Source organism: Phoxinus phoxinus (genome assembly GCF_949152265.1).
Source record: "Phoxinus phoxinus genome assembly, chromosome: 25".
NCBI classification, from domain to species: Eukaryota; Metazoa; Chordata; class Actinopteri; order Cypriniformes; family Leuciscidae; genus Phoxinus; species Phoxinus phoxinus.
Window position 1 is genome coordinate 4,817,848 of NC_136900.1, and position 15,478 is coordinate 4,833,325.

A 15,478-nucleotide genomic window follows, 5' to 3' on the forward strand; every position below is an offset into this window, starting at 1 on the left:
CATAACACATCTTAACATTAACGGAGACAGGACAAGGAACCGATCAGGACACAGGGCTTACATACACAGGGACTAATGAGTTCATCTACGAGACGACTGGTGAATTGAATAACTAATCAGACACACTGGGAAACTGGGTCAAAATACATATACAAAATACAAAACTATCAATCTGTCATAGCGAATGGCATCATATCATCCCCATTCCAGCTTCAGCGAGGGACGAGTCAAGGATGGCCATTACTCTTCACTCTATTTATAGAGCCTCAAGCTGCAGGAAGACAGGATGATAATAACACCAATCATAACGTTTCTCTCGACGCTGATGACTTATTACTCTTCATACAAAATCCCAAAACATCACTAACAGAAATAATTCTGCCATATCAGACTACGCCTTAACCTGGACCAAATCAACAATCTTGCCATTGAATATGAAGTCACATGACACTAGCATGGACACCCCCTTCACAATAAATAATATTACATTAGTAATAATAATCATATCCCAGAACCTCTCCGACTTAACCTCAATTTTAAAGGGGGGGTAAAATACTTAGTTTCAGTCAATCTCATGTTCATCTTGAGTACCTATAGAGTAATAGTGCGTCCTTCATATCTCCAAAAAGTCTTTAGTTTCATCATATTTATAAAATAAAAATACAGCTTTCCGATTCTATCCGGAAAAAGCCGAGGTCCTTGATTCTGGGCATGGGCGGAGCTATAGAGTCAAGCGGGAGCATCCACAACATACAAACTGCATCCACTGTTCCAGTAACACTGGGTTCTTTGGGAAGCTGAACAAGGTCAACTTTCCCTCACATCCCAAAACACACTTTTTTGGAGACATTCTTGACATCAACCATTCCTATTTAGCCCTGCTGATGATGATTTCCGGTAGTAGCGCGTCGATGAGCGCGGCCTTTCTCTCCTCTGGTCGACGTGTGCGTGAACGCGCTTTTCCGAGAGCAATGCTCATATAAGGAGTTCCACTCTGGTCTACGTCATTAGATCTACGATAGAAAAAATTCTATTTCGTTCAAAATAACTTTTCAAACTTTGGCCATTATTAGCATGAGAATCCATCTCTTTAACACTGTAAACAACTCTGAATATATGAAACACCATTGTACCCCCCCTTTAAACTATTAAAAACAATAGAAGATGATCTAACTCAAAGCTAATTTGATACGTTTCTAAAATGAGTTTGCAAACACTGCAAATAAATAAATAAAGCTCAAGGTGGTCTAGCAGCTCCACATCTTCAGAACAGGCAGAATGTCAATAAAAAATGATGTATGATATTTCATAAAAAAAAAGAAAGAAAAAAAAATAAGTATGATCATCAAATCAACTCTCCCTGCATAGTGGCAAATCAATACACTCACAAGCCATGAACTCACACCACACAACTCTTATATATGGCATAATCCTGGTTTTAGATGACGGTCTGCAGAACTACTCCTATTTTAAGTGCAAACACAAATCCCTGAAGTGTCAGCAGAGATTATGTCAACTCTCCCCTGTGAAGTCCTCATGGACACGATCCTCAACAAACCCGTCTCCATACCGGCGTGATCTTCAACCAGATGGAACTGGATAATATTCTGATTGTTCCAATCCAATCTGACCTATAAAGCTGTCCGAATCATAATCATACACTGTTGGTTCATTGGCCAGAGGAGAACTGGCCCCGACTGAGTCTGGTTTCTCACAAGGTTTTTTTCTCCATTCTGTCACTGATGAGTTTTGGTTCCTTCTGTCGCCTTTGGCTTTTGGCTTGCTTAGTTGGGGACATTTAACATTCAACAAAATTATTGATCTGCCTGCATTGATGAGAACTGAACTGAGCTGGACGATGACTTCACTGTTTTCTCCAAAGCGGCTGTATATAAATGAACTAAATGAATAACGTTTTTACAACAAAAATGAACCATCACTGAGTTTACTTAAAGGATTAGTTCACTTTTTAAAAAAAACTTTTGCTGATAATTTACTCACCCCGATGTCATCCAAGATGTCCACGTCTTTCTTTCTTCAGTCGAAAAGAAATTAAGGTTTTTGATGAACACATTTCTCCATATAATGGACTTCAATGGGCCCCAAACGGTTCAAGGTCCAGATGACAGTTTCAGCGCCGCTTCAAATGGCTTTAAACGACACCAGACGATGAATAAGGGTCTTATCTAGCGAAACGCTCGGCCATTTCAAAAATAAATAAAAAAGTTTAAGTTTTATAAGCACAAATGCTCGTCTTGCTCTGTTCTGTGATGCGCGTTCGTGACGTCACGTAATACGCAATTACGTTGAAAAGGTCTAGTCTAGAAAAGTAAACTAATCCTTTAAGCTGGACTATGCACTATTTTCTTAGATCTGCTACAGCAGAAACAAACTTTGTTGCACTATTTTCCTGTTATCTCTGTAAGCTGCTATACAGTATACTGTATGTAAAAAACCCTATACAAATAAAGGTGACTTGACTTGACAAATACCCAGTTCATTCTGTATAAAATTGTACATAGAACACATCACACAGCACAAGATGTTTAAAACGTATTCTACTAACTGCAATACACCAGAGTCAGACTCCTACTTTCGTGCACAGTAATGATTATTTTTAGGATTTGTAAAGCTTGTATTTCAGTGCCTGAGGAAACATAAGTCATGAACTTTACTTTGGGTTCCTGAGATCAACTCCTCCCAGGAGATTTGCCTCATCCAAGCGAAGCGTTCTTTGGATTCAAACTAAACTAAAAACAGTTCATTCAAAAAATATTGCTTGACTAAGAATAATTTCATTGTGCAGCGGTTTAGCAAAATTGTGCTCTTCTCATGTGGTAAAACAAAGTTCTTATTTGAATATTTTTTTCTGATTGGCCCGTTGAAGGCACACATATCCAGAGTTCAAATCTTCTTTTTTCTAGTTGTCTGTGGGTAAAATGTGGAACATTTTGTTTTAGAAAATCATTTGTCAGGTCTTTTATGAGTCTGAGTCACCGCTCACGTCTAGAAAGGGCAGATCTGTCTTTTGTACTGTGGTAAACATTCAGATTTTCCAAATCAACTCTCCATATCCATATTTGCGTCATAAACTTGACGTAAAAAGACTGTATTGTTTAGGAAAATTGGAAAATCAGGAAAAAATAAGAGATTCATGCTGTGAATGCTTCAGTGTTTTTTCAGGCCAGGATGTGAATATCGGTTTCAGTAAAACTCCTTGGAAGAACGGTTTGCTAACACAGCATCTTACATTCTTCATATGCTGGAATCTGAAGCAGAAACAAGAGAGAATCCACGTCCGTGTGTTTGCACAGATGTCTGACATCTAACTTTGTACAAATTGCATGAAACTCTTGGTTCAGTAGATGTCTGGAGCCTTCAACAAATAGGGTACAAAATAAAGCTTGAAGTATTTTATTATTTGTCGTTTTTACCGAATGGTGAGTAAAAGGTTGTTGACAGTGACCAATGTGTCAATCTAAATAGTATTTGAGAAACGTTTTATTTTCTGTTCCCTTTTCACAGTGTTATTATAAAACAGGTTGTGTGCTCGCCGTGTGCTGTGCTTGTCCAATCAGTGTTATTAAATTCATAAATATGCAAACATGAAATTACAAAGATGAGAAAATTCAGAGGGTTTAGAAATGTAAAATCGCAAAATCTGACTATCCATTACCATTCCAGGATAATATATGAAATATGGTGTTTGCGTCTTAAATATGGAACAACATGACCCAGGATAATGTTTGCCCAGGGTTAAGAATGACAATTTCAAATTGAAAAGTCAATTTGGATCCCAAAATGAGTCCTCTGATACTAAAAACTCTGAAAACGTCTGAAAGCATGAGTGAAATATCATTCAAGTGTTTGTTTATTCATTGCCTCCTGTTTCTGATTTGTTCTGTTTGACCAAATACTCATCTAGACTAAACATTTTGTGAAGAAAATGGGAGTGGTGCTTGAACTGTGCAAAAGTCACTGCCATGACACTAAGTTGGGTTATTGCATTGCTAAAACAGTTCATGTTATAATAGTAGTTAATAGATCATTAATATTGTGTATGTCATAATCAATGAAGTGTCCTATATGCAATATAGTGTATGTCATGATATACACCTGTAATATAGTGCGATGATCACCATCTAGAGTGTCCTGGTTGTTCACTAGAGGGCACTCCGCCCCGGAATATTAGTATTCCCTCATAAACTACATTTCCCATAACCCATTGCCCACACTCATTACCCCTGATTTCTTCCACCTGTGTGTCATTAGCTAGTTTAGCTCACACTTTATAAGCCTGGTTAATTCAGTCATTCATTGCTAAGTCTCGTTTGTGACTCGGCTTCACTGCAATTCTAATCTCCAGTGTCCTGTTCTTTTGATTTTCCTTGTATTTCCCCGTCTGCCTCCGCCATATACTCAGTTAATGTGTGTATTGTGTGTTTGTGTATGACCTTTGCCTGTTCTGACTTAAATTGTGGATTACCCTTTTGATAAACTACTGCATTTGGATCTTCAGCCTTTCGTGTCTCTGTGCAATGCGCGGCAGATTAACGTGCACTTTATTTATTATATATACTATATATTATTAATACATAATGGTTTAAATTGTTCTTCAAAGTAAATAGATTGTTTCTATTTACATTAGTTATTAACCTATGGTTTAGGGTCTAACATACCGGTACATGTTGTCGATTTAGATGATTTAACGAGTTTAGAAAATTCTTCCTCTCCTATTGGAATAAATGAATATAATTTTTCGTCAGGGAGACTACACTGCCTGATGCAATACTGTAGACGGTTGCATATAATTTTCTACCTAATATTATCAATCTTGTAAGTAAAGATGTTCATAAATTCATTACTGCTGTGCTGCTTGGAAATGTCTGGGCTTGAAGCTTTTTTTCATTAGTTTAGCCACTGTTTCAAATAAATACCAAGTGTAAAAACAAAGTAAAACATCATCACAAAGTGCATTTTTTTCATTAAATCTTTAAAAAATGTTTTAAATCTTTTATTTCATTAATATTATATCTGGAATATTTACAATATCTTACTTTTTTTTTTACTTTTTTTTTTTTTTACTTTTGAAAATATACTTTTGAAAATTTTAAGTACACTAAAAGAGTACCAGATTATATATTGCTCAGCTTCAAAATATTATTGTATTATTGTATGTATTCTCCAACTTTTATTGTCTTTCAGGCAGAAATCATAAGTCAGATCACCTAGAAAAATAACAGCAAACCTCTCCTCAACAAGATACTCAATTTGAAGTATCACTCAAGCCCTAGTACTCCTTCATACAAGCGCCACACACTGAAGAATTCCACACAAACTTTCTCCAGTGAGCAGTGCTCATAAAAATGCACTTATGCATTTAACTTCATATAAAATGTTTCATTATCCGTAACCTGGATAATGAAGCTATAGTGGTTGTGGTTTGGAGCTGGTGTGCAGAGCGCCTGGAGGCTGGATCAGGCAGGGCCGGATGGGGATTGTGTTTGGACTGGGGTCCCACTTGGGGAAAAGGGACTCAGAGGTGAGACGCACAGAGGAAGAAGGCGATCAGGATCAACTCTGTCTCAGCGTGCCAAACTTCAGACCGCCCTATATTTTTTCAACACTTCACTAAATACTAAATACCTCATAGGAAAGTATTATCACGTATCAGATTTCTTTAAAATGTATTTTTATTTTACATGTTATTTCACAGTGTCCTTCTTACACGTTACATGTAGTTACTATAGCAATTACTATTGTGCAAAATTACATGCAACTAACACTAAACCAAACCCTAATCCTAAATACATGTAGTTAATTGTTATTACTCAGTATTTAAATGTATAATTACACTGTAACAAGCTTTTATACATGTTTCTCCACCAGACACTGTGTGTACATGAAAGAAGTGTTTTATCCCTATCAAAACAGTCTGAACTTTTGCGTTTAGCCCAAAACACTACTCGGATATGTTGTTTATATGACAATGACTGATGGAGTAACTGAAAGTATATAAAACACACGTAACAGTTCAGTTTAGAAATGGCTGAAGCTGTTCTATGTTGACATAGTTTGTGTCAGAGTTGTAAGTGTGTGTGTGCGTGTGTGTGTGTGTGTGTGTGTGTGTGTGTGCGTGTGTTGAAAACCCATGTGATTTGATGTGGTTCTCAATATTTGAAATGGTAACAAGTCAGCCAAATCATGTGTGACTATACATTTAATGATGTCAACAGGGTTTAACTGAGGGTTATGTTTAGGGGTAGTGTAAGCAACTGCCATTAGCTCCTAAGGCCAAAGTGTGAGTGTGTCTTCCTGGAATCTGCCCTTGGTAAACAAACAGCAGCTGGTGCTCATCATAGCACCCCCGCACCTACTATCACACACACACACACACACACACACACACACACACACACACACACACACACACACACACACACACACACACACACACACACACACACACACACACACACACACACACACACACACATACACGCACACACGCACGCACGCACGCACGCACTCACGCGCACACACACACACACACACACACACACACACACACACTAGGGCAACTGATTTATTGGCAAAGTAACAAACTACACTACCAAGAACACAAATTGCTTTACTGAAAGCTTGACTTGAACATGATTTGACAAGACCTTTCATGAACTTACTAAACTTGTTATAAATATTCAATGCTCGACAACAGACAAGATAAATATGAGGGTATTTATTTAGACAAAGACAAATTACTTAAACTAGGAACACTTGGGCTGAATTTAATATGTATGTGCGGTATTCAATGAAAACGTACTTTTCAAGGGCTTTTTATTGGTATCTCTGTGTTATATAAATACCTTCACGGACATACTACTACATCTATAATTTTGGCATAATTATTTGAATATGTGTTTTTCAATGAAAGGACCCTTTTTAAATTCCTGGGGCTCTCAGAAGTGTAAGTCTTCATAGTAGGGAAAACTTAGTATTTCCATGACTTTTTAAAAGAGGAAAAAATATAGAAAGATCAATTACAGCAGTCAGAAGAGAGAATGATGTCAAAGTTGCCATAATTTCCCCAACTGCTGTACTAAAGACCCTTGCAGCAGTACATCTGTCTTCTCTAATTTACTGGCAAAGTAATACTGCGGGGTATTATGAGCTGAAATTTCAGAGACACATTCTGGGGACACCATCAATTTCACTATAACAACATGGTGCGAGAAGCTGTGACATGGTACAGGAACTGGCTGTGCCTAAGACTGTGTCATGAACTGGATCCATTACAGACAATGGTATGGGCTAGACCAGGGGTGGGCGACTCTGGCCTTCGAGGTGGCCTAACACTCATTAGCACTCGCACCAGTGGCCTCGCTCCATTCCCACGGCTCTCTCTCCCGACTGCTTGCCACACCTGAAGACCTTGATTAGCTTGTTCACATGTTTGATTAGGGTTGGAGCTAAGCTCTGCAGGAAAGTGGATCTCAAGTTGCCATAGAGGGATAGGGAAGGATGAGACTGACAGAGGGTGTGAAAAGGCCCACAAATACTAAGAAACTAAGAAACTAGATAACCATGAAAAAGTTCTTGCAAAGGGCTTATGACAGTCATTGGGTCTGCAGCTTTAGCCTAGAAATGCTTATTGTGAAATAAGAAAGTAACTTTTTCTCTTTCGGAGGTGCGGAAGGGACTCATGAAGTATATTCATGAAACAGTGGACCTGGTGTTGTTCCAGATGCGTGATGGGCACTGGTGGATGGGGCTCACTGCTTGTGGCCCCACGGAGCAAGTGCCTCACATGCCTTGTCGGCAATCCTGTCCTGCCTCTGTGACATGACTGGGGACATGAGAAGTGTCTGTGACCAGGCTCGACCAAGTCAGGGAACCTGGGGCCGGCCGAGAGTTGGTCAGAAACTGGGGCAACTGTGACTTGGTACAGAACCCTCCTCCTCCATGTGCACGGATAGAGCAGACAAGATTCCCCTGGATTATGGGCTGTATTGATGTCAGTGAGTGTATACAAGTTACTTTCTTGACCATAGCATCCTCTTAGAGAGATTGACACACTGTTTTAGACTGTTTTTTATCTTATTTGTCAGATAGGAGGTTATACGTGTCCCTGAATAATTGCACGTCTTCTTATTCTTCTGTGAAGTATGGTGTGCCACAGGGGTCGGTCTTGGGACCAATTTTATTTTCATTAATTTTCATTAATTATTTTAATTAATGAAAGCATGCAAACGACAGAACAGTTTGCATGCTTTGCTCGAACTTTTGCCATTTCGTTAAGAACTGGTTACACTGGTGTCGCTTGTGTAAACCGTGGGTGGAAACGTGCAGATTAAGGGCCGGGAATATAATAATAATATCCCCTTCCTACTGTACGTCAGAAGGGAAGCGAAATCAGATCAACTTCATCAAATCTTATCAAGACAAAGTTGGGTTTCACTTTTCACGTTTTCAGGGTTGGTAGATGCACAGGGGACACAATTATAGCACTTAAACACAGAAAAAGTCAGATTTTCATGATATGTCCCCTTTATATCCACTGACCCTGCAATGTTAACTTCATTGAAGGACTGTATTGGTGACTTACAAATCTGGATCCCTAACAATTTTCTTCAATTGAACTCAGACAAAACTGAGATCCTCGTCATTGGCCTCCAGCATTTGACAAATCAGATTTTGCCCTTTACTACTGTAGTTCCTTTGCCCTGCCACATCGCAAAAAGCCAGTGGCAAATAATCTTGGTGTCTGGTTTGACATTGGTTTATTGCTCAGCACACTACTTGTGCAATCATGGTTTTATCATCTTAGAAACATTTTTAAAAATCAGACCCTTTTAGACTTTTAAAGATACTGTGACCATTTTACACGTTTTTATCTGACGTTTGGACTACCGCAGTCTTGTTACCTGCCGGAATCAAACATCTATTGATTGGCTCCAGTCTGTTCAGAGCTCATCTGCCAGGCTTTTAACCAGAACCGAGAAACGTGATCATATCACTCCTGTTTCCTGCATTACACTGGCTCAGTATGTTGTAGAATTGATTTTGCGATGTTACTGATTACATTTGAGGCTTTACATGGTCTTGCCCCCCGCTATATTACAGACCTACTAGTATCTTACACGCCAGCTCTTACCCTGAGATCCTCGGGCAAAGGGCTTTCGTCTGTTTCAGAGACACGGCTGAAATCGAGAGGAGACATTTGCAGCCAGGGCACCGAGGCTCTGGAACAATCTACCAGAGGAAATCAGAGGAAAGGAGAACTACCATTCGGCTTAATCAGTGGACTTTTTAAAATCCCTTAAAACATACTTCTATTGAAGAGCCTTCCCTGATTTTATTTTAAGTACAATTTCGGAAATAACTTTTATTTCTCAAATGTGTGTTGTTTTATCTCTCTTTATGTTTTAACTGAGAAAAAAGATGGACAATGCACCTTCACTCTATTCCACTGTAGTAAGTAAAGCCGCCAGTGTCCCAATATGGCGCTGACATCTTGAGCCTCGAGTCTGTGCAGTTGTCAAGGTCCGGCCCACACTTCCACAGAATCGTTTAGTAGAGTTTATGTAGGTGTTAAAGGTATAGTGGAAGATTTTATTTTTCCGGGTGGATCATCGAGACTATTGGTCCTCCTAGTTGTCAATCATTCTGGTGATATGTTTACGTTAGGCCGTCGTACGTGCTCGTCCCTAGGTGGTTTTCGCTTTCTGCGCATGCGCAATCATTTTTGATAATTCCAATGTGTGACATAGTGGAAAAAGTGCAAATCTTCTTTTTGAAAGTAGGCTTGTATGAGCCATGCCGACAGCAACTTGTAAACAGAGCGTGCACGAGGAGAACTAGGCTCGTGCACACGTTTATTAGGCGTTCCTTCTCGGGAGCAGGAAGAGTGTTGCGCATGTGCATTTTTTCAAAAAGTGGAGAGGGGGCGGTTGTTTTCTAAAATGCAGGAAAATCTTCCACAATACCTTTAAATAAACAGTCATAAAAATGTAGAAATGAAAGTTTAAGCATTAATCTCCTACCGAAGATGCCGAAAATAGCCAGTTGGCACCTCAGTGATCAATCATGACGTCACATCCCCGTTTTTCAAATAACTAAACAAAACCAAACTTATTTAAAGAATGAACAACATCAACATCAGTGTGATGAAAACTGTCTAAAATGACAGAAACCATCTTTAGATTTTTTTTTTTATTGTTTAGTTTGTCTCATGTTCATAAGAAAGAGTGGACTATACAGGGAATTACATTGGCAAGTGTATGGGCACCCAAGTGGCTCGCAGTCATTACATGGCCCAGCATTGGGAATAGGAAGCACATTCTTACCGAGCCCTGGAGACAAGCTCAGTGTTCGCATAAGCGCAATATATAGACGAAAAGCAGTAGGCTAAGTCAAATGAGCAGTACATCCAAATAGGCAGTATTCATAAAAGTATGCAAAAATATTCATATACTTTTGTATCGCAATTCTTCAATGGACACTTTACCACGAGACTGTGTGAAGAGTCATCATGTTTGTAAATGTCAGGGAACAGTAATGTGGCTTACATTGGTTGGTCACATGAACTGTATTCAGAGACTACACCCATGCTGACTTCATGATTAAATGACCATGACTTCACACATTATGCAAGTCCTAATACAGTTTATACATCTGGGGAACAATCGGTTAACAAGAGAAGATGATGAGAACTTTCAATAAAAAAAAGAGCAAAACGAACATTTCAAATTAAAAGACGGTTAACCCAACAACTGAAAACAAGGAAAGACCAACTAAACCATTGTCCAGGAAAATGATGGAATGAATCAATAAAAGAAAACTATATTTTATTGAATTTTACTAATAACTTTCGAATGTGATCTTTTTATATAGCTAAGACTGATCACCGCATGTGCAGAAATTCATATTAAATATTCATCGTAAACATGTCATACAGTATATGATTACTAATTTAGAACAATCACATTTTAAAAGCTAACAGATTGGTACATATTTCTTCTAATTTTACACACACAAATTACACACACACACACACACACACACACATGCACGCACGCGCACGCACGCACGCACACACACACACATCTTTCAGTATCTTACTTAAAATAAAGGTTTAATGTTTTTTTTTTTTTTTTTTTACAACACAACCACTGAAACTAGATCCATATGAAATGTTACTGAACATGCACAGATCTGGTAACACTAAACCATCAGCAAAGGCATTTTTTCTGTGAGCTTTAACCTCCAGCAAGAATACAACTCTGAATGAGAGGAAGAAAAAGAAAACAGTCGCAGCCCAGGGGACTGTGGGCAGAAAACATCTACAAGTACTTCATTGTTCTGGTTGTTAATTCAGCAGCAACACAGTGCTTTTGGTACAATATTTTATATGCTTCTGTGGTTTGGGTATGTTTTATGCTTCAGCATGGTATTTTGTCACGAGCTATGACTTATGTTCATGGATGGACTACAGTGAAAGGTTAAAACTCTTCACCAGCAAACATCCCTGCATTCTTGTGGAGTTGGAAGTAGAAAAGGTAGATTGTGTTTCTTTGTATATTGCGACAGACTTTGATTATTCTTCCACATGGCAGTTCTCTCTGTTCTAATGACACAGGAAATACCAAATCTCAACCAGCTTGCTTAACCACCAAACTTCCTCAATCATCCAAACCTGAACGTCAGCACTCAGCCGTGTACAGACAGCTGAAAAAGGCCAGATACTGGTCTCTAGAGCACCTAAAAAATGAAACCGCATTGTTGTCAATCATAAGACGGATCTAATGTGAAAAAAATTACTTTTGTACAGTAACAGGTTATTTAAATCTTATTAAACAATATTTTTGAATAAAACCAGTTAACACTCTAAAAAATGCTGGGTTGTTTCAACCCAATTTTGGGTCAAATATGGACAAACCCCAAACGTTGGGTTAAAAATTTAATTAAAAAATGTAACCCAACGGCTGGGTTTGTCCATATTTGACCCAAAATTGGGCTCAAACAACCCAGCATTTTTTAGAGTGTAGATGTTACACCTCTTGAAGTGCATTTTAGGTTATCTGAATGTTTCTACACTAACCTAAATGTGACTGACTGGGTTGTGGCTAATTGGGCTTAAACCCCGAATGTTGGTCAAAAGCCTCGAATCTTTTAGTTTTTTTTAAATAACTTCAACTTTGTTTAATTTCCTCTCAGTCTTTCTGACTGGAGCGGCAAAAAATTAAACAAAAGCTCTATTACCGTGCGTGGTGGTGGCGGACAGTAATACATTCTTCTTCGTCGTTGTCATCAGGGGCTGGCGGGCTATTGTATGTTTTCACCGGCGTCGTAGCGAGCTTACTGGCTAACCGGCTGAAGTTAATATGGACATAAAGTTTTTTATATGGAACACTAACAGTAAACCTCACCGGCCGGAGAGAGATTCAGAAGCAGCGTCGGACGAACCGCGGACAAGTGTATGCTGCGTTCACACCAAACGCGAATAGAGCGTCTGGCGCGAGTGATTTCAATGTTTAAAGCAATGTGAAGACACGTTTACGCGCGTATGGAGGTCCTGCGGCGCGAATGAGGCGTTTAGCGCGGCGCGGTAGACGCGAATTCACGTCATTCGCGCGTCGTTTTTTTTTTTTTACTTAGTAGGCCTAACTATCATCATTATCCCAGATAGTGTTTACATTTTTAGGCATTCTATTATCTCAAACAGCCTGAAAAATAGTGCATTTAGCTGACGTAAATAGAAAAAAAATCTCCGATCTAAGCCCCGAATGTTTACATCGTCTGGCTCCGCCCCTGGTGCTGTATGTAACTTTTCACTCGACTAAAGCATAAAAAATACCATAATATGTTTGCAGATATTTAGGAAACATGCTGAGTTCACATACTCGTTTCTCTGAAAACCACTTAGTTCCACAGCAAGTTATTTTACTTTGAAATGTGTGTTTGGTGTCGGAATGTCTGTTTTTGTCCTGGTCTGTGTGACTCCGCCCACTGCCAGTTCACCCAGTAGTGTTTCGCCACCATGGGATGCCAGTTGGCAGGAAACAACGTATTGCAGACAGCTAAAGAAATGGGTCAGAGATCGCAGATTCTACCCAACCTAACAAGCCTCGGTATCAATCTAAAAAATCTCTGTGAACGAGAGCATATTGAAACACAGATAAATCAACTCAACTGGCAACCCGCGTGAGTGTCGAGTCTGAGCAGGAGGGAAACAAGGACCTCCGATATTTTGAATTTGGACTGCAGTACCTATTTCGACCACTAGCTGTCATCTTACAGACTGCACCTTTAATCTCCTTTGCTTGCATGCCAAGAGACAACAACTGCAAAATGGAAATATTCCGAAAATATTTTCCATTAAGACTTCTGTATTTTACAGTACATTTACAAAAACATCAAACATGTTTGGAGGATTATTGAGGTTGTTGCACATTCAGAAAATACCTAAATACATCTGAATTGTCATTACCAAACATCATTTTGTAGAAGTTATAAAAAACCTTTTTAAGCAGGCTATCTAACTCTTCTATGTTTTAAATCCAGCAATCAAAAGAATGATGATCCCATAATGAAGCATAAATTATTTTTTACATATATATATTTAAAGAAACTCTAATCCAAAATGGATCTCCACTATTGAATGTTACTTTATATTTAAGAGTGAAGGAACCTTCATTACTCAAAACCACAAACACAGTTTCATGCATGGGAAATGTAAGAGATCCAGAGTTGAACAGAAATGCAATAACAACCCAACTCGGACTGTAGTCTGTCCAGAACATCTGTGAGTCTAAACATTCAGATAGTCATTTTTCAGCCGGCTTAACCTCGACCCATGACTCCGGATGATCAGGGAGATGAGTTCATGTTTATCCTTGAGTCCGGAGGAGATGTCCAGAGTTTCCTGCAGGGTGTCCCTCACGCTATACATGGGGTTGATAAAGTTATCGTTGAACTCGTGTTCCTCTCTTTGCTCCGTCTCCTGGCTTTGCTTGAATTTCGTCTCCAACTCCAGAAGAGATTTCTCCACGTTTGTAAACGCATCACTGATTTGCACAATCTCCCTCTTCAGGTATTTCCCGTAACTGTCCTCGCCGTCCAGCTCGTAGGAAATGCTCTTCTCCAGGCTCTCCAGAACGCGCGCTGCGTCTTCAATCTGTTGTTTAATGATGATAAAATCCTCGCGAACGAGCGAGTCCTGGTCTTCCTCCAGTGGACATGGTCTGCGGTCGATCCATTTGAAAAGCATCTGGCATTTCTCCGGGTCTTCGGTCTCCTCGTAATCACCGTCCGGGACGAAGAAGTGGTGGAAGGTCCCGTTGGACATTTCAGGGAGCAAAGGTCCCGTGTAGACCGTACCGCAGATCGGCAATAAAAACAGACCAAGTGTGAAGGCTAACATGATAGATAGCTTCTGTCCACAACGAAGGTCTGACTGACCTGACAGAGACGATGTCCACATCTGGAAATCTCCATATGAGTATGCGCACTAGAGGAGACGCGCATGGCTGTAATCTGAGTCCAACGCGCTTTTACGCGCTCTCAAGTTACCTTACTGAGTCAACAAGCACAGTGAAAGAAAAGAAAAGAAAAACAGAGCTTTAAATTTACGTTTTTACGTCTATATGCGTAACACTGTAATAACTCATTGGTTATATTATAATCGATAATTGATTGGTCATAAACAAAACTTTGTAATTTACATCATAGAGAGACTGACACTATAAAATCAGCATGAATTTATTTGATCCTTTGTGGGATGACTAACTGTCAGAAAGTGTCTCTCTTTACCTGTTTTCACACACTAAATGTATTATTATATTATATTATATTTCATATTGGTCTCATAATACTTTTGCATGACAATTGTAAAGTCCCTCAATGCCAATGGATTTGAATCTGTTTGAACATTTGTTACATGATTACATCTGTAAAAAAATGTGCAGCATTCAGCATTGTTTCTGCTTCTGAAAACACGTTGTCAGCAGTGTGCCAGGATAAAATACACATCGGACAGTTTCACGGATGATAAAGCTTTACAAACATCACTCTGGCACATAAGTTAATAAAGAAGTGAGATAATAATGAACCAAATGCTAAGTAAAATATAACACATTTATTGACAGTCACAATTACTGTCCTTCATATCCAAAAAAACTAATACATTAATTTGATTAAATAAAACATGACAATTGATGGATGGATGGATGGATGGATGGGTAGACAGATAGATAGATAGATAGATAGATAGATAGATAGATAGATAGATAGATAGATAGATAGATAGATAGATAGATAGATAGATAGATAGATAGATTAGATTAGATAGATAAGATAGATAGATTGATAGATGATAGATAGACAGACAGACAGACAGACAGACAGACAGACAGACAGACAGACAGACAGATAGATAGATAGATAGATAGATAGATAGATGATAGATGATAGATAGACA

The 15,478-nt window shown here is 38.9% G+C and overlaps 1 protein-coding gene across 1 annotated transcript; it reads right to left on the minus strand.

Annotated features, from left to right (window-relative positions):
- Window positions 1–10,227: 10,227 nt before the first annotated feature.
- On the minus strand, window positions 10,228–14,519 carry fibina (fin bud initiation factor a). The gene has a single exon (XM_079604187.1). It carries the CDS (start codon window positions 14,480–14,482, stop codon window positions 13,811–13,813), a length of 672 nt encoding a protein of 223 aa, XP_079460313.1. The 5' UTR covers window positions 14,483–14,519; the 3' UTR covers window positions 10,228–13,810.
- Between the last annotated feature and the right edge of the window lie 959 nt (window positions 14,520–15,478).

Bases quoted from the DNA above. Each gene is read 5' to 3' on its own strand.
- fibina (XM_079604187.1), bottom strand. From the start codon at position 14,482: ATGTGGACATCGTCTCTGTCAGGTCAGTCAGACCTTCGTTGTGGACAG.